Source organism: Paramormyrops kingsleyae, chromosome 18, assembly GCF_048594095.1.
Source record: "Paramormyrops kingsleyae isolate MSU_618 chromosome 18, PKINGS_0.4, whole genome shotgun sequence".
NCBI classification, from domain to species: Eukaryota; Metazoa; Chordata; class Actinopteri; order Osteoglossiformes; family Mormyridae; genus Paramormyrops; species Paramormyrops kingsleyae.
The window spans coordinates 5,582,350-5,606,270 of NC_132814.1; the positions used below are offsets into that span (position 1 = coordinate 5,582,350).

The following is a 23,921-nucleotide window of genomic DNA, read 5'->3' on the forward strand; positions in this document are numbered from 1 at the left end:
AAAGGCACTCTCAAGCCGATAAGATAATAGGAACCTAGTATTTCTACACTTTTCAAACTTGCATGGAACACACTGGTCATGGTAGTTGGTGTCGGGTTGTGTCGATATCACTGACAGTAGCATGTTCACACTGGTTTACATTGTTTTGGTCTGTTTTATTTTTCGATCACCATTACAGCAAAGCTATTTCTTGTAAACAATCACTGTAGCATAAATGGCTTAAGTGAGGTGAGGGGTTACTATGCTGTTACTACCCTGATATGCAATCAACACTACTCAAAGACAATTAAAGAGTACAACAAAGCATCAAAATGGCCAATTGTAATGAATCAATTATCAAACATTTATTTATTCATACATCATTTGAAAACTTCAGTGTTTTCATTACAAACGCACCCTTGGGACCCCCTGTAAAAGAATACTGCATTCCATAGGTGATTTATCACCTATTTAAAATAGTATAGTTATTCGGAATAGAATAGTCATTCAGAATTTTTTTTTTTTTAAACCTGCAGATTTGTTACCCTTCTCATCCAACTTTATGCTTTAAGGACAATTGCTGACAGCTCACCAGTTCAAAAGGCCTCCATTTCTTATGAACAAGCATCAGGGAAATTGACCATAAAAATGTAACATACAGGCAGGAAGGGTGTTGAAACAACACAGAGGTCACTGCTATAGAACACTGCACTTTGACAAAACTATTAAAGAGGTATGGTGAGAATCTAGAATGATGGCTTTATTCCACAGGACATTGTGTGAATGGTAACATTTAATAACATTCAGTATTGTTTTAATATTGATTACTCAATCACTCTTATCTTAGATAAAACCACCAGACTGGACTAATCCCAGCTCAAGCAAAAACATGGACTGCTTGGGGGTCTCTGAGGAACAGGTTAAGAAATCCTGCTCTGTGAGACCTTAAGGAGGCTCATAACTGGGTGCAAACTTTTCATTGATCAGTTCCATCTACCCGCCTTGCGGACAGTCACATCTGTTAGGCTGCGAATTCAGATTAATGCATTCATCATGTGTCTGAAAGAGAGAACCAGGGATTGCTATTAACCTGCTACTTCATGTGTACAGCAGCGAAGCAGAACATGAGGTATCGATTTCCTGATACATCTTTAAGATTTGGTCAGTCCAAATTGCATCATTTAAAATATCTCACACATGTCAAAGGGTTGTTTTAAGCAGCATGGATACACTGTCAGTAAATTTGTGCAAATGAAGCTTCAGCTTCGAGGGGTTCAGAGGTTGTTGTGGGGTAGCTGTGCAAGTTTAAGACAAATGGAGGCCATATTGTCGTCCTCAGGGCAGAAGATACAGATGTTACTTCTTCACTCCCACCTGAGGAAATGCCAACCATAAGGAATGAAGGATGAGGAATCCCACATGAAATTTCTTTCAACTGACACGTGGACATGCTAGATTCAGGGTGTGGCAGGGCTTTATTAGATGCGTATAGTATAAGAGTCTGAGTGGGTGACATAGCGCACCCAGCGCGGAGATGGGTTGGGCTGGACTGGGGTTAGGCGGAGGAAGCGGATCTGCAGGCCTGTACAGGTGTGCTTTGGCAGCTCAAAGCTCATACTGACCGGACCTACTTCCAGTAGTGAGGCAGCACTCAAGCCTGGGACCTCAAGCTGGGGAGAAGAGGAAATGATGGTTGGCAGGCAAGTCTGCAGGCGATTCCTGCAACTGAATCTATGGACTTCTTAAGACCTTACATACTTCTATTTGCAGACATGACCAAGCTTTTTATAAATGTTTCACCAGACACACAAATCAAATGGAAAACAAAGGCACTGATTGTTCACTGTTCTGAAATGCACAATTTACTCAACCTCTGTTGGGAACCTGTCTGTCAATATGGAAAAAGTGCATGATTGGTTACCTTGAAAAGTGCAGACAGCTGAGCGCCACCCGGAAAGCGAGAGATCTCCCAATGAACTGCTTTGCTGCTGGGCTGGAGCTCCGCCCTCTGGTCTGGGCTGCTGAGCTCTTGGGACATGCTTATAGCATAAGGACACAATAATGGCAGTGTTATGAAAAGAGTATGACAAAAGGTTAGATGTAATGACAACGGCAGGGAGAGGAAACATGGCCCCCTTACCTTAATGAGCCCTTGGGTATAGGTACGGTAACAGAAACATTTATGGCAGCGCTGTGACAGAGAGACAAACACCAATATGTGTCAGTACGTGTGCAACAGGAAACCGACTAGACAAAAGTGCAAAACCCAGAATGGAAAAAGGCTGCATTACTTGACCAAAGAATCTTAAAAACCATGAAACGGGAAAAAAAAACCTCCTTATTTGATAAGATACACGGTAAAATTTAAACGACAAACACACAGTAAGTACAGGCCAGTTTATAGGGCTGTGAAGATCACTGCGTTTAACTCCCTCAATGTGAAGTGGATTCAGAACAGAAAGTGATGTCTAATTCACATTACAGCTTTATAGACATTATAGACAAAAGTCAATGAAAACTGAAGTGGGGAACACCGCAGAGCAGGCAAAGGACGGATTTGTATCTTGAAACTTTCCTCTTATAACCATTTTAAAGGATAAGGTTTTATGCAAACACGACATTCTAAACATGTAACTTAGCAGAGAATATAGTCATGACATTTACCTTTTGGGTGGCAGGTCACATCTGAGTTTCAGGTAAATTAACAGCCTTTTTTGAGCAAAAGGGAGAACATTCAAGAGATGAGAAAGAGAACATAAAGGAATTTAATAACAGATATGCATAATAAGACAAATTGTTATAAGAATTCTGAATAGACTAGCATAAGTGATATGAGATTTATCAAAACCCTGGCTGAGAGATTAGTTTTAAATATGTTATAACAGGATACTTTTGGACACAGAACATGAAGTGGAGGCAAAGGAGAGGAACTGGAACAGCTTGCAGCCAACATACCGGTCACTTTTATCTCTCTCCACTGTGGGGAAGAGTTGAAATGGAGGTGCAGAGGGCAAGTCATCACATAGCTGGTACTGCATCACCGTTTGCTGGAAGAGAAGAACAACAGAGGGAAGCAAGTTAAGTGGCAGTACAGACAGAGCAGTGCCGAAGGACCTTGGATCAGTGATTAAAGGGTATGTAGAATGGTTGCCATAGCTACCTCCCCCTGACTAGGACAGATTTTCAGGATTCTGTAACTGTCAAACTCATCTAGTCGCACAGCCTGGTGGAAATTGCACTCATCCACTCGCACTGCAGCCCCATAACCTAACGGAAGGAGAGAAGAAAGGGAAGAGGAACCGTTATTGGTGTACACAATGTGTTGTTTCTTTTTAGGGCAACAAGCACTTGGTCACGTGAAAGAAGTTTTAGCCGAAAGGGGGCAGTACACACCTCGTTGCTGGGACTTCCCAACACTGAATTCCTCATTAAGCCCAATCCTCATCTCTGTGCAAAGAGAGAACATTGATATCAGATTGGAAAGAACAGGGGAGCCAAGGGACTTTGAGGCCACCCACCCAGCTTTTTTGCTTAGATTCTTTTATCTGGATATTCTGCAGAAGGTATTGTGACAAAGAAAACTGACAGAAAACTTGGCACAACAGCAGCATCCATCATTAGATTTGTACTAGCAATACCAGGATTAGAAGTCCATAAGCACCAACCCAAGTGCTGTCTTTGGGACCTCAAGAATCCTACCTGAACAGGTGGGCAGGTAGCATTTCACCTTGATCTCACCCTGAATGTCCACCTTCATCAGCACACCCTATACCAAAGACAGGCACAGAGAGTTATGAAGGCCTAAGACAGGAGGCTGTTTAAAACGCTGACTGTTCCGAGTTACTTCAAAGCACACCTTAAGAACCCAGTAGCACTCAGGGAGGGAGACTCACGTTAGCGCCGATGACCACCGTTAGCCGCTCCACCACATCCACGAAAATCTCATTCTTCCCTCCCTAGAGCCAGAATCAAGGACAGATTGCAAGCCGTACAAGTATACATTGCAATGCCTTCTCTACAAATATTGGATATTTTGGTGGTACATAAAGCCAGTCACAGGGTCACTTATGTTTCCCCCAGACAGTCCATGTTTTTGCTCCCTAATGGGAGCTCAGAGGGAGCAGAAATGTGGACTGTCTGGGAGAGAGCTGGGAGGGAGCGAAAACATGGACTGTCTGGGGACCAGCTTGGTAAACACAGCATCATTTCTCACCAGTGTAGCTCACCTGATCGCCACGGCTTGACATAATGGGCCTACTGGCAGATGCACTAGGGGTAACTCTACTCTGCTGGGTTTCTGCACCGAACTGCAAGCAATGAGACATGGGAAGGGGAAACATTTAAAATATTTTGAGATCAATCAAGAAGAAGAAGAAAATGTGCCTTACCAGTCCCACATTACTAAGGTCAAACAGGCTAAAGGGTTTGGAGCTAACAGCCTCTGTCTGGATAAAGTTCTTTAGAATGTCTGTAGAGGTGGTCTGGATGTAACCATAGTCCTGGGTGAGGCAGAGGAGAACACAAAGGGGTGAGATGGCAGCCATCCAACCAGAAGGATATGACCAAACGAGGATATATTATGGCCAACTCACCAGCATTTCATCCAGCATCTCATAAATTAGGGCAAAGTTCATTCTGACGGACTTCTCAGAGAGACTGCCACAGTAGTCCTTAATCAGTGCTGCCAATCTAGGCGACACGATCACCTCACAAATTCACACAGTTACTTATCTGATGCTTTCATTCAAAATGACTACAATTTAACAATTAAATGATCTTTGCAAAAAAATAATATTATCATAATGCTTAAAAAAACTTTTTTCAACAAGACATCATTTTAGGTAAGCAAGTAGTATAGAGAACAGTACTGGCATTTGTAACTAAAACACTGCCCAATTATCAGGGAATACACAAAAATTTATATTAAAACATAGTGTTAGCACTTCTTATTAACTTAATTTCCTTCAGCAAACATACAGGATCATAAACAGAGAACAGTAATGCAGTATGACCACATTATTCAGGTACAAAACGTGATTTTTGGGGGTCTTTTGGCTTCTAAAAAACAACATAAAAAGTAAATTGCCTGTTGAGGAACTCGATGATGGTGAATGGGGAGGCATTGGTGGTTGTCGTGGCAACACAGTACAGCCCCCCCTGTCTGATGTGTATGAAGTGCAGCCCTTCACGAGTCTTCAGGGTACAAAACAGAAGAGGACACAGCGTATCAGTCAATATATACTGCAGGATGATGGACACTCATCGACAGGGTATCAGAGGTGTAATCAGATTGTCAGACGACCTGGCCAAACTAATTGCCACACCAAGAAAAAGATTCAAGACAACTTCAAAAAATATATCTGATATGTTACAAGTTGCTCTTCTGAAAGTATTACTCTACCTTTCTCATCTCAGCACAGTGCTCTAAGAAGTGCTACTGGGTTTGTTTGTTTGTTTAGTTTAGTTCATTAATTTATTCATTCATTCAAGCGGTTGATATCACAGTACAGTACCTGGTCCACCTCCCACTATGCCTACATTCACATTCCCTCATATTAACATATATACTTATCGAGTATTCTGTAAAATGCGATTGCAGTATTACGTAAACCAAGCAGCCTCATATGTATATTATACAGTGGTACCTCAGTTCTCAAACACATTAGAACTCGAATTTCTTAAAAGTCGAACCAACCAGTTCGGAAAAAATTACCTAGTAGTAGTACTCGATCTGAATCTCAGAAGTCAAACCCTGAACGCCAACCTAAGATAACTTGTATGCACGGGGAAATGAGTCACGCGGCGCGTCTCTCAGCAGAATCAAAGGGTAACACTTCAGTCTAGACAGATAGACAGTAACAGTGATTATTATTATATAATAAAATACATTTTAAAATATAAATTTATTATTCATTATTTTAATATTAATAATAAACCATTAATACATTTAATTATAATAAAATTGTCGTGCCCAGCGGGACCGGAACGGAGACAAAGGCGCAGATGTCAGGGTATCGGGGAATACGGGGTTTAATTACAGGTAAGGCAGGCAAAGCGCAGACGGACAATACAATGACCGGACTGGGGAAACAAACTGAAACGCGGACGAAATACGGAGGACTGATGACAACAACCAGAAACAGCTGATCACAAGGGGATTCCACACGGCGTTAATGAGGTGGCACACGGAAGGAGCGGACGATCGGGGCAGGACACATTGTTTTTTTTTTTAACTTTACACATTGTTTGGATACATTTATTTTCTTACTTTACAAATTACTGTTTTGATAAATGTGCTTAGATGTGTTTAGTACAGTATATGCTCTTCTTGTTTTATCCAGTTCATTTTGTGTTTAAATGCTAAAAAAACATATTTAGGTGTAATTTTTTTGGGGCCTGGAACCAATTAATAGGTTTTCCATTATTTCTTATGGGGAAAATTGGATCAGATCTTGAACTTTTTAGGATTCCATCCAGAGTTCTGAACGGATTAAGTTCGAGTTTTGAGGTACCACTGTATATACCTTTTCCTCTTGTGATCCTAAGTTGCTTGTCTTCATAATTGCAGTTAATCAATCTGTGATGTTATGGCTGTTTGCACATTCATTTGTGCATTGATAAAGTTTATCTATATTATCACCAAGGACCACTAAACCAAACAAGACATTTTGCAGGTTGCTTGGACAAGAATTCACAGCTATTTCTGCTCACAATTTTGATGTAGCCGCATAAACTTCCTCACTTGTTTGATTGCAATCCCAATACTTTTGCCTACATCTATTGATAACAAAAACTACAACACAGCTATAAAAGAATATCCACAAACTGAAATAAGATATGAAAATAAAATAAAACTACAGCCAAAAGAAAATGTATATAGCGTTTCTGAAAACTAAAATAAAAACAAATGGCAAATGCTTTCTGTTACTGTTTTTAATATTATTTAGCTAAAGTGATTATTTGTTTAGCTTTAATTATCATTAATAATACCTGAAGCATGTTTTGTCCATTTTGAGGACATACTGTACATACATACATAATGTACACTCTCTATTCATGTAGGATTCTCTAGAGATTATACATATAAAATAGCTCGACAATTTTCAGTCCATCCCTAGAAATAAAATTATTAAAACTCAAAGTGAAACTATATTATACAGAAACGAAAAAGAAATGTATATTTAAAATAAGAACAACTAAATTTTAGAAAATCAAATATATAATAACACTGGTCTAACTTAACTCGAGGTTTAAATTCCTCTGACAGTTTTGTAATTTTGCATATTAATAGTTTTGCACTTACCATGACAACTGGGGGCTGATCCCCAGGTAAAGCTGTCACCATCTGATAGAACACGTTGATAGCATCAGTGGTCGCCTCTCCCCGAACTGACACGGCAAACTAAGGACGCTCCAAACAGCAGACGAGGAAAGTTGTTGTGATAAATAGATTACACTCCAGAAAGGACGCATGTAGTGTCCTGCACACTGAAAATATGATCAGAATAAAAAGATGAAGGATACAGTCTTTGTAGATTAGATGATCTCCCTTAGACGACAATATAAAGACTTGGGAAATCATCTTCCGACGTATCAGCAAAAATACTAATAGAACAAAACATCAACAATTAATGTTAAAAAAACAACAATGAAATCCCTGTGGACTACGGACCATTCTGAAACATGGTTTTCAGTGCTGGGAATAGTCAGTACACTTTAACGTACACAATAAGCCATATGTATAATGTTACATTATAGGCATTATTAAAATGTTTATCATCAAGTTGTGCATTTATATGTTTGTCGTTGATCCGCCGAATGAAGACGACAAATTAATGGGTGAGTATAATATATTTCTCACCCTCATTTGTTAAATAAATAAGCTCCTATGTTCAAACTAAGGACAAGTTCATTAGCGAAAAACTAGCCACCAAGAAATACTGAAAGCACTCTACGTGTCGCAATGCGTGGTTACATCACGCGATTTCAGCCAATGGCAAGCGATGCTTTCGCGCAATGTATGGCGGGTTGTGTTTTGGTGTGTCATAGCTGCGCATCAAATGCCGCGAGATGAAGTATCCAAAAAGTACGTACCGAGCGTGGTTGTGTATCAGTAAGCTTTAACATTTAAGTATCAATGCAAAATCGGGTTAATGACCTCACATGAGATCAGTTTTAAAGCGGTACGATCTTATAAGAGTGTATGGGGCCGTTTAGTGGCCTGTCTTAATTTACAAAAATCAGAGAGGTTGTGAATTTTAAGAATTTATATCTAAGTTCAATACGTTTTTGTAATATTGGTGCGGTTTACTTTGCTCACTGTAACTTGGAATGAATCTGTGAATACACTGATTATTAAGAGAGCGCGACCTACTAACTGCTTCGCTGTTTGCCAAATATCCTTCCATCCATTTTCTATACCCGCTTGTCCTGAGATAAATGGCTAAACAACGGCCAAAGGGAACTGCTTTTACCACTGAACTGACTTAAATTCCTTTCATAACGCAGAAAAAAATAAAGTCTATTGTAAGATTTACATTAATCATGGTGTAATTTATTATTGCTTTGTGTTACATTCAGGGCAACAGTGCCGGAGTGGATTCGTACTAATCATAACTGGCAAGATAACGAATAAAAGATAATGAAACTAAAAATAAGAGACAAATGAAAACAAACACACAAATAGGGAACGGTATGGTGGCTCATTAGCCAGGAATCCTGCTTTTACTCTGTGTGTGGAATTCACACGTTCTTCCCGTGTTGTGTTTCCTCCCATAAGAAATAAAGTTACGCCAACAGGTGTCTACGACTTGCTCATAGACTATGATTATGTATGTGCCCTGTGATAGACTGGCACCCCACCCTTGGTGTACCAAAGTATCCTCTACCTCTCCACTGATATACTATATCTGGCCTGAAACAGATATATTATATAAATGTCAACATATGTCTTTAAAAGTTAGCATTCTTTTAGTTATTATTGTAAGAGTCCTTATCAAGTTCGACTTTCATGGGGTCTGTTGTCATAGTAAAAAACAGCTTTTTTACAAGTTATACCATTTTTCCAAAAATAAAAGATTACAATACAGCTATTAAAAATGTACAATGTTTTTACCAAAATTACCATAGAAAGTACAAATACAAATACAACTCAATATACGGAATTTTTATAGCAGCGAGTTCGGTCTGTTTATCACTAACCGAATAAGCAATAAATCAAACGCTGCGCGGCTTCGAAAACCACGTGACACTCCTAAAGCGAGCGTTGTGTGCCACCGCCAAGTCCGAGCTCCAAAGGCACAACGGTGCATCCTGATTGGTCCAATTGGAAATGGTTTTCGCGCCAGTTTTCGCGACAGAGTTCGGAGCTTCATTCGGCAACGTGCGTGTGCATACCCATAGAAATAAGCCCCATTAATCAATAAACATTTACAATAAAATTTGTAACGACAAACCTATTTGAAGGCGTTTGATCACGCATTTACAGGTAACTTAAGGACTCTCATTTTAAGGGTAAGTTTTGTGCATTCATAACACTGCCTCTGCTTTTTGCTGGAGTTTATAATATGATAAGGCTAACTACTTAGCTGTGTTTTATTAACATTTCAGCGTTGCTTGAAATTATGAGATGCTTCATTCAAAGAATCTCATTTCATTGATTGGCGAACAAGTGTATCAGATTTTGTTTTTTTTACGTGAAATAGACGCGTCAGTTGTTTTTGTGAAGCTGAAACGAGCGGTATTGTACGTATGTCTACAAGTATGTTTTGCAAATATGTTTAACTGGATAGCGGCATTTTAGCTATAAGACGAACTTTGAACACCCAGCGGTCACTGCATTGTTTCGCACTTGAGGAGGGCTTTCCTTGATTTGAACCTTCAGTTTAAATGATAATGCCATGTCCAATAATATTGAATATAGAAACATTTTCCCTACTTTATACCGGAGTATACAATGCAGGAGGTATACATTGTAACTGGTGTTAAAAAAACAAGAATTCAAGTCCACAGTAAATTCACATTTGTTACCAGACTAAATGTATATATTACCCGAAATGAAAACTATTCTGTGTACCCACAGAATATTAGTTGCAAGATTACAATCTTATAAATTCCGTCTACGCAGATGTAAACCTAAAAGTTTAAGTGGATGAAAGTATTAATATATTTCAATGCCTGCAGTAAATGCTTAATGCATTAAGTAACTGAATCACTAACCATAAATTACCCATGTTCCATTTATACATACACCTACATTTTCGGATATATATTGTTCGTAATTTAGGTACGTTGTTACAGCTAGTAATTTGAACATATTAAGAGTTTCAGATATATAATATAGATATAATTCCTGTGGCTAATACGTACTGGCAAATAAGTAATTCAGATGAAAACAAGAGAAATTAAGAAAGAATTTCCGAATTTTTTCCACAGCATGACTGAAAACGTAAAACAAACCTACTCTATGCTCCCGCTTACTGGTGAAGAGTGGTCAATACAGGCCTGTTAAGCTGCTTAACGACAAAAAGCTGTGAAATGGTACTGTTGTGCTCTGGGTGTTGCTTCGGTACTTGACGTTTTTATCTGTCTCTATTGCCCAGTTTAAAACTTACGCGCTGAGAAATTGTGACTTCACTGTCATTGACCACGACGGGCTCTAGGTATAAAAGTAGGAAAAACCAAAAGTAGTGACAAATTCTGACAATGAGATGTGCGAATGTTGGCGGGGCCACTGACGTCACGCCTGTGCGGGGAGCGGCTTCCCTTAGCAGTTGCAATAAGGCGCCTGCGTGAGGAAAGCACGGTGCGGTAGTGGGGACTCGGGTCATTCGGGTAACGTGCTGTCACCGTGACATGCGGGAAACCGTAGCCCTGTGGGCGAAGGTGCGTGGCAACTTGGTAATTTTACGCGCGGCGGAGGGACTATTTGACAAGCGGAGGGATCGTGCGGGCTCCCCGGGGGGTGAAGCGGCTGCAAAGCCATGTGCTTCTTTGTTTACAAAAACAGCGGCCAGTCGAGAACTGAGGTGACGCGCTTCTTGATTTTATTTCGTATTTTAGGGTAAATTCGCATAGAGTCGCAACCGCGCTAAATGCGAAACTCAACGTGGCTGGCCTATAGTCCAATTTAGACGAAAGGATTTGGATTTATTATCCTCCACCACATCACAACTACCACCAAAGGGGAGCGAGAGAAACTGATTGCCATGAGGCGAATGGATCAATTCTATACACCGGCCTAGAGGGATCTGTCGGGGAACCAGACTTGGTCGTAAGTAGACGTTTGGATGGGACGAGAAGTACACGTTCAAGGCCTGAAGATTGAAGGAAAGCGAGCTACCCCTGCGATGGATCCCAACAGTGGGTGAAAATGCGTCCAACAAAGAGATGGAGTGCACGGGGGCATTGTATAGAAGCTGCCTCACAGTGAGTCATTGCTTAGTGTTTTCTTCTATAGTTTCACAAGGGTGTGTGCGCCAGAGCTCCTGCTCCTACTGCTTTACTCCCTGCCTTTTTTTTCTAAATCAGAACCGAAAGTGAAATAAGGAAAATAAAGTGCCATAAAACGTATCGTATTTTAAGGCGCGGTAGTAATTGTAGGCTATCGTTTGGTTGTTAAATGCTTGTGTGTTGTGTAGACGCGTTTCAAATGTAATTATTAAATAAAGTTTTTGTTTTGATGCAGATAGCTTTCTTGGGTAGCCCGTTAACATTTGTTCCCAGTGCGTGGCGTGGATTTCCGGGGAGCGGCGCTGTTAACCTCACTAATGTTGCGACGTAAATTTTCCTCAACTCCCTTTTGCGCTTTTTAAATTTTACAGTATAAGTATAATTTTGTTGGATGGTGATACTGCGCACATTGCAGGCTAAAGCAAAACGGCGATGTTCGTCAGTTTCCTGCGGGGTCACGTGAGCGGGGGGTTTGTTTACAAGCAGTGCTAGCAAAGCGCGAGAGGCGAGTCGGATGAGCGTGCGGGCGATGCACCTGCAGATGGGGCGCGTTCCCCAGCGGCTACCCTAAATCCCTAGCATTAATGGCGGTTTGGAAAGCCCCCAAAATACACAGCGATTTGACAAGTGCAGTCGAAGATAACGTGACGCTCTCTCGGTTCAGTTGTGCCCCTTTGTCCGGTTTCGGTTGCTTTAAATCCCCCATCGCCAACTTAGTCCTGCCATATCAGATTTTTAGCCTCATATTGATAGTAGATACGAGACTTACTGTTAAAACATTTCTTTTGTAGTTTTGTTAATTTTTACAAAAATATTTAAATGAAAACCACCCGACTTCTTATACTGTGAAGGATTATTACCATAGTGTCCAAAAATCTAGGCCTGTTGTGTTATAAATGAGCTCTTCAAGGTTATCAGCCATTGTAGTGGCAGTGGTCCACCTTAAGAGGAAGTAAAATAGGGCGTGAACATCGCAGCAGTTGACTGAATGTCAGCAAGGTGTTCATTAGGTGACATTTGAGCCCCTATAACATAATCAAAATGCTGCTGTAGCACATTCCTGCAACAGACCTTTTTAGGTTTTATACTTTGCACTGGAGTATTTAGTTCGGTTGCTTTAGCAGTTTGACTGTGACGATAATTCTGGAAAAACTGGTCCTTACATATGAAACCCATCTACTAAGGAAAAATGCAATTGTTCTGTCCTGTTCCCCTGCCACTCAATAATTCCAGCCTGATGTGCATTGCAGTGTCTGTTTTAGGTTCCTTGGTATAAAAAATAGGCAAAGTGGTTGTTGCAATATAACTTCCTGTTCTGTTTGAGCCAACCTCCTGTCAGCAGGCTTTTGCCCCTGGTGGGTGGGCCTTCAGCACTGATTGATGCATTTGCTTAGACTTCACAGTCGCGTTCAAATTTTATCTTAGGATCTTCCTGGCATGCTCTTAATGGATATAATTACAGGCTTCCACTGCCTGCCAAAACCAAATCTCTGCTGTCTGTACATGTTCTAACAATGTGATCCAAGAACATTTTGTGTTTATCAGTCTAGATGAACAAGTGAGACTTAGCAAGCGTTACAGTAATACCCATAGACTACAGTGATTTATGTGCCTTAATTCAGATTGTTATTATCTGTGAAGATAATTATGATAGGTATAGTATTTGTATGTGCCATAAAACAATTAATTTCTTGTCATTGTTTAAGGAAAAAACACATGTGCTAATTATACCCCATTGTCTCAAGAAGTGTTAATAAATGAATATGTTCATAGAAAATGATGTTCAGTGCAGGTGACTAGTTGCTATGTCATTTGGATGTAGCCTAACAGAGTAAATTGTTGAAGAATTAGCAGAACATGCATATGAACCAAGTTTAAGTTGGTTTTAGTGTTTTAATCATTCCGTCGACATCTGAGACTCGCGGTGTTCGTGTAGTGAAGAGCTGTGATGTAATGGAAAACCAGCATCCCTTTTTTCTTTGAAGGATCCCCGCTGTTGCCTTCCACAGGCAGGAACGTCGATGTCCCTGAACATGGCCAACCCCACATGGAGCGGAATGTCCTGACCTGCTGACCCAGGACCAGCCGGTGCTGTGTTCACGTTCAAGTGAGGTGAGAGGGCAGATGATCAAGTGGTGTATGAGATGGGTGAGTGGTGGAGTAATCTAATTTCTCCAGGATATTTAATAGTAATAGATGAATCATGGTGGGGTGACAAGTTCAGTGGTGACTACCCCCACAATGTATCCCTTCCTTTTATGTCCTGTTTGCGTTAAAGTGCTTACAGTGCAGGTAGCGGGGAGTTGTAGCCTACTGCAGTGGGAGCACTTCTTCGCGCATGGGGCACTGGACCACGTAGGAGTCCTTGTTCTCCGGCAGCAGCACTCTCCTTTGTTGTCATTGTTCTGCCTGCTCAAGGCCCCCACTGTGCAAAGGACTTCTGCAGTTTGGCGTTTGGGTGTCCAAAGTGCTGTTTATGCAGGTAGCAGAGTTACGGACCTACTGCAAAACCAGCACTTCACGACTCGCAGACAGCATTGCCTGACATGTTGATCCACTAGAGGGTGCAGCTAACTGATCTGCTGCAGTAGACTCCTCTACAGGGAGGAGCTGTAGCTTAACCTGTTGAATGCAGATGTGCGGTCTTGCTTTCATCAGTGTAATTAATGTTGTCTTGACTCTTTCAAGTAACTTCATTGTCTGTTTGCACTCTTTCCAGTTTGTCCTCTATTATGTGCCTGCCTTACGTTCTTTTATGTGTCTGTTGGTGAATGTGACACCTCGTCTGGTTCCAGTCAGCTTTGCAGGGTAGGCAGTCAGCTTGTGTGCATCAGAGCCGCTGTGCAAACCCATGCAAAACTGATTGTGGCTTTGAAATGATCATCTACCAGAATGACTCCAGAATGCCACCTGCATCCAAGAACAGCAGTAACTGACCGGTCAGCTTTTGATTATCTGGTTGCTTGTTTCTGAGTATTTGTGTAATTACGTTCCAAGCCCTTGTTGCTCATGTGAGGGTCTTATGCTTTCATCTTTATTGTCTCATCCAATCAGGTGACCGAGGCTCAACCAATAACAATGATTAGCTGGTGTTGAGAGGCGGAGACTTGGGCATTTGCCAGCAATCCCAGAGGGCATTGCACTTGTCTCGGTCTGACAGTGCCGGCACACTGCACAGCTCCTTGGGGTTGTGGGAGGTCGTCGTCTTTTGAAATGGTTGTGGAACCTAAACCCTCTCCTGTAGGAGAAATCAGATACTAGGTGAAAGAAGTAAATGTAATTGATAACCTGTTGATGAGTTTTGTCAGATTGTCCTTTTAATTCTTCCCTTTACTTCCTTAGGGCCCAGAAGCTGGTCAGTGTTGACATCTGTCCAATAGGAGCAGGCGATACTGGTCCTGCAATTTCACCTGCTCAGTTTCTCAGCAGTCCTGGACTGGATAAATAGGGAATGTCAGCCAGGTTGAGGGGGGAATTGCTGAAATTGTAATGCCTTCTCTCCTAGGAGGTGGGATTTGTTATGAACATGAGTGTGGCTCTTAAAACAGAGAAGAAGTGTTACAAGGGGTGGGCAGCAGTGAAACTCAAAGCTTGTGGTTCTTTTTATTTGTATTCTGTAGATTTAACACACTACATGGCTTAAAGGTACACTTCAGAAAGTAAAAGTGGGTGAAATAATGCTAATTTCGGTTGATTTAAATTTTTAAGATGTCCATGTCATTATCACAATATCAGATAGCCTTGGCTGTGTATGACTGTGCTGTCATTATGCGTCTCTTGTAGTATATGTGCACCACCATCCCCATTAATGATGAAGCACCATATGTGATGCTGTTTTCTGAAAGTAACTATATATATCCATAATGCAAAGATGAAAATTCGGTGTGTTAAAAGTGAAACCACTGTCAAGAGAGAACTGATGGTGCTGCACTCTGAACATTGACGCATTGCCCTCTACCACTCAACCTACATCTAACGCTCCAGCTAAATTTAAACTTGATAGTAAGTCTGATTATTTCATAGCACGTAACCAATTTTATGTGTTCCACAGTTTGAGCTTTTCTTTCTGGAATAGTTATTCCACATGTCAAAGCAGTATAATCTGTACGGTACCTCTGAATAAAATTATCATCACTGGATATTTGGTATGTATTATTAATGATTGTCTTCAGTTTGTTGTATCAGTAATAAATTTCCAAGTTGTATCAATAAACTACACCTTAACTGGTTATCTGCCTGTGACAGATGCAGAGCTGCTGATGATGATCGATGTGGGAATACTGAGAAATACCCTTTTTTTCTCTCCAATTGGCCATGAGGAGTTGGGGTGACCCATTATTTGGAGCTGCTGTGTCTTAGTTCATTAAACACTCTGATCTCTCTTCTTCTTGCAAGTCTCAAAACCCATAATTTAACTGGTTGTGAGTAGATGCATGCGGTAACTGTCTTTGAAACAATTGTTTCAGTCTATCGTGGAAACCTTCCTTTCTACTCACCATGCAGGTGAAAATTCCTTTTTATACCATTTACCATTTATTTACAGCATATGCTACATTCCAAGACTGGAAAGTAACTTGTACAGTAGAACCGTTCAATTCGAATGTCTGGACATCGAACTTGGACATCGAATGGGTCTCTTGAATTCCTTTTGACTTGTACCTTTACCGAAATCTTGGAACTCGACCATTCCTGATAAAACTTCGATGGGTCAAGGTGTGTTCAACTCTAACAATTCAGACCTCGAACGGGTCGGTTGAGAAAAATCTAACCAAAACTCGGAACAAAACAGATCTGCTGAAACTGGTACAGATTGAGACATGTCTGATGGGCTGACACAAAGGCAGACGGACCTACTGGGATGCTGGTACCTATGAATTGCTCTCGGTCTCATGGTACCTCTTGACTGAGTTCACCGTGCAAAAGCTGTGTTCCTGTGTCCAGTGTCAATTTTTTGTACTTTATCTACAGTACAATTAGTTATACAGTAATCATGGCCCCTAAGAAATTAAGCAGCAATAGTTTGCTCCTATCAGCTTTTTGGAACAAATTACGTTTGTGTTCCAAGGTACCACTGTATGAGGCATTTTTATGATTATTATTTTAGATGTTTTATGAATTTAAAAGTTCTATATGTTTTGAAACTACAACAATGCACTTAGCCACTGGATATTTTTCTGCTGTTATCTGACAGTAGGTCACATCAGTTGGTTATTTTGTAAATGTGCTTTTTCTGATCTGTTGCAGGTTGAGAATGTTTCATAGGGGTGCCTGGTGGAGACTGCTGTAGTAGCAGAGATCCCAGTATCTCAAACGGGTTGCTGCTGTAATGTAAAAATATTGGCAATGGCAACGGCAACTTTATTTATAACGCACCTTACACACAACGAAGTTGACCAAAGTGCTACAAGTGTATGAGAATATGAATAAAAGCCAAAAATAAACTAAAAATCACATATAAAGTACATTAAAATTAAGATAAATAGAATAAAATAAAAAACGAATTAAAAATGTCAACATGTCATGCTGTACCAAAGGCCAAAGTAAAAAAATGTGTTTTAAGAAGTGATTTAGACAGATATAGAGGATGATTTAAACAGATATAGAGGATGCTTGTCTGACGTATAAAGGCAGCTCATTCCACAATTAAGGTGCTACTACCACAAAGGCCCGATCCCCTCAGCTTCCGACTAGTCCTGGGCACACTCAGAAGGAGGTGGTGAGCCGACCTGAGAGACCGAGGAGGTGTATATGGATGAAGGAGCTCAGAGAGGTACAGAGGGGCAACACCAGACAGACACTTATAAACAAATAAAAGCTATTTAAATTGGATCCTAAAATACACAGGCAGCCAGTGAAGAGAACGTAGAACCGGGGTGACATGCTCATATTTGCGAGTGCCAGTTAAAAGACGTGCAGCAGCATTTTGAACAAGCTGCAGTTGAGAAATAGAGGACTGACTCGCCCCAGAATAAAGTGCATTGCAGTGATCCAGCCGAGTGCTTACAAAGGCATGGATTACTGTTTCAAAGTGCTGTCGTGCCAAATGAAGAGTGCGGCCACACTCTTGCGTGGGTGCAGACACACACTGAACTAAGTTAATAGAGTCGATAAGGTTAAAAAAATCGTTAGCCATGGGTTTGTCTGGACAGCACACGTGGATATTAAAATCCCCAACAATAAGAAAAGAGTCATATTTTATCCTAACTTCAGCCAAAAATGCAGCAAATTCATTTATAAAATCCTTACTGTATTTAGGAGCTCAGTATTAGTGTATATCACTGTGCACAGCACAGGGGGCGAGCAAACTATTTCAAACAACAACAGTTCAAAGCTTGAAAAAAAAAACATTTGCAATGAAATCTGTTTACACCTACAATATACCGACTATTTTAGACAGCAGCAACTCCTCTACCTCGGCCAGATGTGCGCGGTACATTAAAGTAACAGCAGTCCGAAGGCAAAAGTTCTGCAAAAGCACTAGACTCACCAGCAATTGCCCACGTCTCAGTTACACAGAGAAAATCCAAATCGTTTGACATAAAATAATCCTTTTATAATATCTTTATAAAGAAAAATAATTTTATTTGAGAAGAGCATAAGACGTTAACCATCTCACTGTTAAGCAACCACAAACAATCACGTTACAAAGTATTAAACACCAAACATTCCAGTAAACAAACGTAGGGGAGAAAAAGTTAGTCGATATTACAAACTCCACAACCTTAGAGGGTCCAGAATGATTTTGACGCAGCAGATGCACATAAAGAGCGCAAAAAAGTATTGTGGAGAGTGTGTGTCATTTTAATGAAGAAGATAACAGTTCTTTTAAGATCGCTCTTCTGTTAACGCCCACTTCTGGTTTAATACTAGCAGCGGCACAGACAGGGAAGCCAACATTTTACATGACACTCACGGTTACATGTTAACGAAACATGCATTCCACTACAAACATTGCATGGTTGTGATGTTCACAATTAAAATAAATCCACAAATACATATATTTCCACTCTTTGAAGATATGTGCGGTGTGGTGCAAAGCATGCCGGCAAACTGCATAATTTGGTCCTGCTGATCAATCCCATGGTGTCAAATTATGTCAGCCAATCAAGGACAGTGTGTGGGATCAGAACAAATGAAAAAGGTGTCTTTGGGGACCCTACACAGATGCTTCGCCAAAATGGTCATCACCGCTCATGTGATGTCGTATTGCTAATGTTTTTGCTTATGTATTTATATAATGACAAATTGTTGTCCTCCAATATAGGATGAAGCTAGTTAAGCTAGTTTTAGCTTCAGTTTGGTTTTTGGCTCTGAAAATCTTAAATCATACCTAGAGAGACAAAATTTTAACATTGGAGTCTTATCTGTGGGGCTAGAGTAATTAATAGGATATTTAGGATTAGTATTGTTGGATTCTGTAGTCTCCAGAATGAATCTGTGTTTAAATTTTTTCTATAATATTTTGCTTGGAAGATTAAGCATTTTCTTTTTGTGACTGGCCCATGTTAACATTTTGCCCTCAGTGAAGCTGCTTGGGGACTACAAACATGGCGCCATGTACCATGAACTAGGGGGCCCCCAAAGCAGGATTTCTGGCTTAGCTGGGTAACTTGTTAAGGTGGTCTGGGCTAAATGTAAGTGAACAAAAACAAAGTTCTTTTAAACTAAGGAACCTTAACTAAATTTGACAAGTTATCCAGTTAAAGCAAGAAATCCAGATTTGTGAAACAGGCCCATTCTCCGCTTAGTTCAGGGTACTCCAGTTCAAATAGACTTTATCTTCGTTCATTTAGCCCAGACAACCTTAAACCCAACAAGCTGTTGACCAATCACGTCTTGCTTACAAATAGTCAGCCAACAGTGTGCCAGATAAGGCTGTTTCACACTCATAACAGACAGGAATAAATGTGTATGACTTTAGGGTTTACAAACGTTTTTACTATTAAAGTTTTATTCAGTTCACCTGTGAAAAAAATGCTAGTGGATTTACGGTTAGCAGAACTAAATTTAGCGGAAGCTAATCAGTCCGCTAATGGTTTTCAAAGTTAGGAAAACCGCTTATTCGCTGATGAAAAAGTTAGCTTTGCCAATTAGCGGTTAGCAGAACCCTGCCCACCACTGGAACTCTACATTTAAATGACCAGTAGGCACACTGATGAACAGAAATATAAAGAGGGGACTCAGGAAGATACAAAAACTGGAGAGCAAACTTTTAATAACATAACATAAATGAGTACAGGGGACATAAAATTGGCTTTTGGAGTAAAAAAAAAAAAACAGCTTCTTAACAGACATCTCTTCAAAATTTGCAACTTGTTTTAACGTGTAAAAATTTACACATACCTCTATTGCAAAATTATTGTTTATGCAAACTAAAGAAAACTCAATTGCTAAGATGTCCAATAAAAATCCAAATTATGCAGGGTCTTCCAAGGCAGGCAGCAAACTCTGAAGCAAAAGACTGGCAATCAGTGAATGACTGGGTACAAAACTGGGTATAAAGACCCTCTGTGGGTATGAGTGCAGCCCAGTGCTTCACTCAGACGCACAAAAATAAATAACAGCAGTATCAGCAACATGCCCAGTGCCTCCTCAGAAGAACAGTCCCCTCATCCTACGTCCGATGCCCTGTCGGTCATACAGCACATTGAACTTGTTGATGAACTGGTTCATGCTGTTGCAGGTCTTGGTGATGGTGCCCAGGTATGCCATGAGACCAACATCATTACATTGCTAGGTGGCGAGAGAGAAATGCAAAAATAAGTGAACTATCAATTCATTCCTCCATCCACAAGAGGTCAGAATTGTTTATATTGAGACTTACATCATAGAAATCTGTCTTGAACTTGAGGGTGCTCAGGACAGGTAGCCGGTGGCATAGCGCATTGGCCTCTCTCAGGATCTCGTGGTTGAAGGGAACCTCTCCTGGAAGAGGACATAATGGGTGAAGTGATGTTCTGGAAAGGGAAAACATTGAAAAACAGAACGCGTATCACTCTTACCTGCCTCCACAGCCTTGACATATTCCAGGATGACCTTCACTCGGCTGTGCAGCATTTTGATGGCGCTGTGCTGTGCTATGAGGTGCTCCGCCACTGGGAGGGGGAAGTCAAAGTCAGAGCACTACTTATGCTGAGTTTATATAGGGTTAGTGTCAATGGAAAAGCACCACTATAATTAACATTAGCTTCCACTATGAAACATTGAATTATCGTTTGGAGGCAAGTAACTAGGAACATGAAAAACATGGGGAAACAAGGGGGTTTTCTACCAGTGGAATTCTCTCCAGTGCCAGTGGAGGTCATTCGTGCCACATGGTCAACCCCAATACGCTCTGCTTCCTCTGTAGCCAGTGTGTAGGTCAGTTCGGCGAACAGCATAGTCGCCTGGGAGACACAGCAGAGACCAGCAGCATGCAAGGGGTTCGGTGAGAAGTCGAACCAAACTGACAGCAAGCAATGCATGAAAGGAACAGTAGCAATGTACCTCTTACGGTAAAGCATGAAGTCAGTGAGTGGCTAATTTAATGCGATACTGTACCTCTCCATTGATAATGTCGATCACAGACTCATACACGCTGACTGGTAGCTGTATGGAGAAACAGAGACTGTGACCAAAAAGAACCAATCTTCAGCTACATGCTCTGAATACTAGTCTGTTGATGAATGTTCATTAATGAAGGATTATTAAGATAATCCTTAATGCTAAAAAAAATAGGTTGTCTCCCTTTCTTATACAAAAGAGGTCAGAACACGATTCCCTGGGGATGAATGGGCTCCACAGAGGAGAGGCAGACAGCCCTCACTGATGGGAAGCAGGTGAAGTTTTTCCTTTGGACAAAATGTCTCAACTATATTTAATGAACCCCTTTTAAAAACACTGTATTTCTGACAACTGTATATCCACAGACTATAAGTACAAACTGCTAATAATCTACACTTAATTCCTTTTTCTAGAAAAAGTGATATTTGTCCCAGAGAGAGAAAAATGACAGCGGGAAGAATTAGACAGAGAGGGACTCACATCTGTATGCTTTGTCATGGGATTCAGCTTGAGAAACAAAGGGCTCTCAATGATTTCACACACCTAGAGTGAAAGGGACCAAGAACTGTTACCATGCTGGCCACTGCAATTAGAATTTGGTGATCAGTGGTCATTGCTGACACACCACAGCACACAGTGCACAACAACTAAATATGTCCTCTGCATTTGACCCATATGTGACATCATGACATAGCAGGGGCAGTTAATTCAGCACCTGGGGAGCAGTACCATGCTCAGGGTACCTCAGTGGTGCCTTGCTGGTCGGGGATTTGAACCACCAATCTTTCAATTACAAGTGTGCTTCCCAAACCATTAAGCCACCATTGCCCATAATCTATTATGCATCGTAATATACAAGTAGGAGCTTCGGCTTTAGGGAATGGAGACATACAGCACAACATAAAGCTTTAACTGCACAAACCTTTACTACTGGTATTGGTATTACCATATTTTGGGAATGTAGCAGACTTCCATAAACCACAGTGGTGAAGTGGAAACACGTCAAACTTCCAATATTAGAAAATTACAAAATGTTGGACTACTAGTGAACTGTAGAAGCCAAGCTAAATGGCAAGACAGGCAGGTGCTCACCTGCTTGTGAACGTGGATATCTGATTGGTCAGGAGGGCCGCCAGTCGTGTACCAACCCAGGAACTCCAGGTCCTTAAAGACCTGCTTAACTGAGAGAATAAGGGGAAAATGCAAGAGATGGAGAACGATACTCTTTACACCAGCATATGTCTGTACTAGTCCAGTGAACCCACCCATACAAAAAGTACATTAAGTGCAGTGAGGTCAGCCTTACACTGCTCCTCTTTGGTGTAGTAGTATTCCTTGTCGATGTGTGTTCTGTCATCCATTGTGTGGGAAAGGAGCTCAAAAGAGTTCATGACCTCAATGTTCCTGCCCTCCTGCTTTCCAATGAGGGCACCAATCACTGTGCAGGAGAAGGCATTGCAGTCACATACAATCTGAAGTCACGCAACCAGGCACAGAAACACATCATCACATACCCTGCATCGGCCGGCCCTCCTGAGAACGGATTCGGATCCAGTGGTCAGAGATGTTGAGGATCACAAGTGGATGAAGGGCCACCGACACACTCCCCGTCACCCCCGAGGCCATCACCCCGGGGCTGGCTGGATGGAGAGAGAAGGGCATTCAAAACATTGTCTCCTGTTAGATACCCAGTGGGAACATTAGAAATAGGGCCAACATCAGTGTCATCGGCAGAGATGGCACAAACACTCATTGTGGTGTTTTTAATGGCAATACTGGCTACTCTGTTAGCTAGCTTACCATGACAGAGTATTAATCTACCGTGAACTCACTAGGGTTTCCTGGCCCTCTGTGTCAGCTGAGAGGAAACATTTCTTTCTACTGACAATGCAGCACTCTCATGACTGTGATTCATTACACTGTACGTACGTGCGTGCGTGGTTTGAAGTGCTCTCTGCCATGTTACCAAACATTTCCTGGTAGCAAGTAACCCATGATATTTATAACACCGTTGCTGGTTAAAGACTAAACGGACTGAAATAGCTTAGCTACAACTAGCCTGTCATGAGTTAACCGATAGGGTCACTGAATTTACGGATCTGTTTCTCAAAGTTCCCGTCGCGCATTAATCAACTCACGTGCTAACAGCCTTTCTGGTGAAGCATGACACCAGCCAGAATGATTAGCATTTACATAACAAAGAATCTTTCACCTGATTCTCCGTCCACCTCCATTCCCCCTCCGTTACTGGTCGCCATCTTGTACTGGAACGAACGGACTGCGCATGTTCGGTAAACAAGACCATTTTATGTATGCCAGCAGGTGGCGGCCTTCAGCGCTTCCCGGCCTATCAAACGCTTTCTGCAAAAATCAATCTTTACGTACGGCATCGTTGCAATGCCAAGGGGCAATTTAGAAATGATTAATATTGTATAATTATTTTGAAAATCCACTAGCAAAACATTACGTTCTCCAAAAAAAAATTTTAAATAATAAAAACGGAAACAATATATTTAATAGAGGCTTTGCAACCGCAAAATACCACTGGTAGCGTGGCCGAGCGGTCTAAGGCGCTGGATTTAGGCTCCAGTCTCTCTGGAGGCGTGGGTTCGAATCCCACCGCTGCCATTTAATCATTTTTATATAACCGATCATTTACCTTTCTAATAGAAATTTTGTAAAGCTATTTCATGCTAGACTGCCCTGCGCAAATTCAGATAAAAACCTTTCGTGGTTTAGGGAAACTTCTTTAACGGGCTTCTTACTGCTGTTCTTCATGAAGCATGGATGATTAATGCCCACAACACAAATTGCTGGTTTTCGCAAGTCTCAGATTGGAGGAGATTGGAGACTCTAAAAGGCACCGCTGGGATTCGAACCCAGGATCTCCTGTTTACTAGACAGGCGCTTTAACCAACTAAGCCACGGCGCCGTTACGAAAACACGCA

The 23,921-nt window shown here is 41.1% G+C and overlaps 2 protein-coding genes, 1 long non-coding RNA gene and 2 other non-coding genes across 9 annotated transcripts; 2 read left to right on the plus strand and 3 right to left on the minus strand.

Moving 5' to 3' along the window:
* Positions 1–319: 319 nt before the first annotated feature.
* Positions 320–7,956, minus strand: ap4m1 (adaptor related protein complex 4 subunit mu 1). 3 transcript variants are annotated; one of them, XM_023829292.2, is made up of 16 exons: positions 7,841–7,956; positions 7,504–7,584; positions 7,283–7,368; positions 5,066–5,172; positions 4,572–4,668; positions 4,368–4,478; positions 4,206–4,286; positions 3,873–3,935; positions 3,679–3,745; positions 3,373–3,426; positions 3,140–3,246; positions 2,935–3,026; positions 2,644–2,688; positions 2,120–2,170; positions 1,901–2,018; positions 320–1,649 (listed from the first exon to the last, which is right to left on the minus strand). In XM_023829292.2, exons 2-16 carry the CDS (start codon positions 7,559–7,561, stop codon positions 1,458–1,460), a joined length of 1,329 nt encoding a protein of 442 aa, XP_023685060.1. In that variant the 5' UTR covers positions 7,562–7,584; positions 7,841–7,956; the 3' UTR covers positions 320–1,457. The 3 variants fall into 3 exon arrangements, with proteins under 3 accessions (XP_023685060.1, XP_072557927.1, XP_023685061.1); XM_072701826.1 differs by having other exon boundaries at positions 7,504–7,949; XM_023829293.2 differs by lacking the exon at positions 7,504–7,584 and having other exon boundaries at positions 7,283–7,467; positions 7,841–7,945.
* Positions 7,957–9,314: 1,358 nt separating this feature from the next.
* Positions 9,315–15,569, plus strand: LOC111852899 (uncharacterized). 2 transcript variants are annotated; one of them, XR_002840342.2, is made up of 3 exons: positions 9,315–9,492; positions 13,416–13,542; positions 14,773–15,569. It is a non-coding gene; the product is annotated as an uncharacterized lncRNA (long non-coding RNA). The 2 variants fall into 2 exon arrangements; XR_002840341.2 differs by lacking the exon at positions 9,315–9,492 and adding an exon at positions 10,887–11,406.
* Positions 15,570–19,625: 4,056 nt separating this feature from the next.
* Positions 19,626–23,291, minus strand: cops6 (COP9 signalosome subunit 6). Of its 2 annotated transcripts, none has more exons than XM_023829356.2 (10): positions 23,186–23,291; positions 22,488–22,613; positions 22,280–22,411; positions 22,066–22,154; positions 21,454–21,516; positions 20,971–21,018; positions 20,702–20,816; positions 20,433–20,525; positions 20,255–20,355; positions 19,626–20,163 (listed from the first exon to the last, which is right to left on the minus strand). In XM_023829356.2, the coding sequence occupies exons 1-10, from the start codon at positions 23,229–23,231 to the stop codon at positions 20,023–20,025; spliced, it is 954 nt and encodes a 317-aa protein (XP_023685124.1). In that variant the 5' UTR covers positions 23,232–23,291; the 3' UTR covers positions 19,626–20,022. The 2 variants fall into 2 exon arrangements, with proteins under 2 accessions (XP_023685124.1, XP_023685126.1); XM_023829358.2 differs by having other exon boundaries at positions 23,112–23,211.
* A 228-nt stretch (positions 23,292–23,519) lies between these two features.
* On the plus strand, positions 23,520–23,601 carry trnal-uag (transfer RNA leucine (anticodon UAG)). The gene has a single exon. It is a non-coding gene; the product is annotated as a tRNA-Leu (tRNA).
* A 230-nt stretch (positions 23,602–23,831) lies between these two features.
* Positions 23,832–23,905, minus strand: trnat-agu (transfer RNA threonine (anticodon AGU)). The gene has a single exon. It is a non-coding gene; the product is annotated as a tRNA-Thr (tRNA).
* Positions 23,906–23,921: the final 16 nt, after the last annotated feature.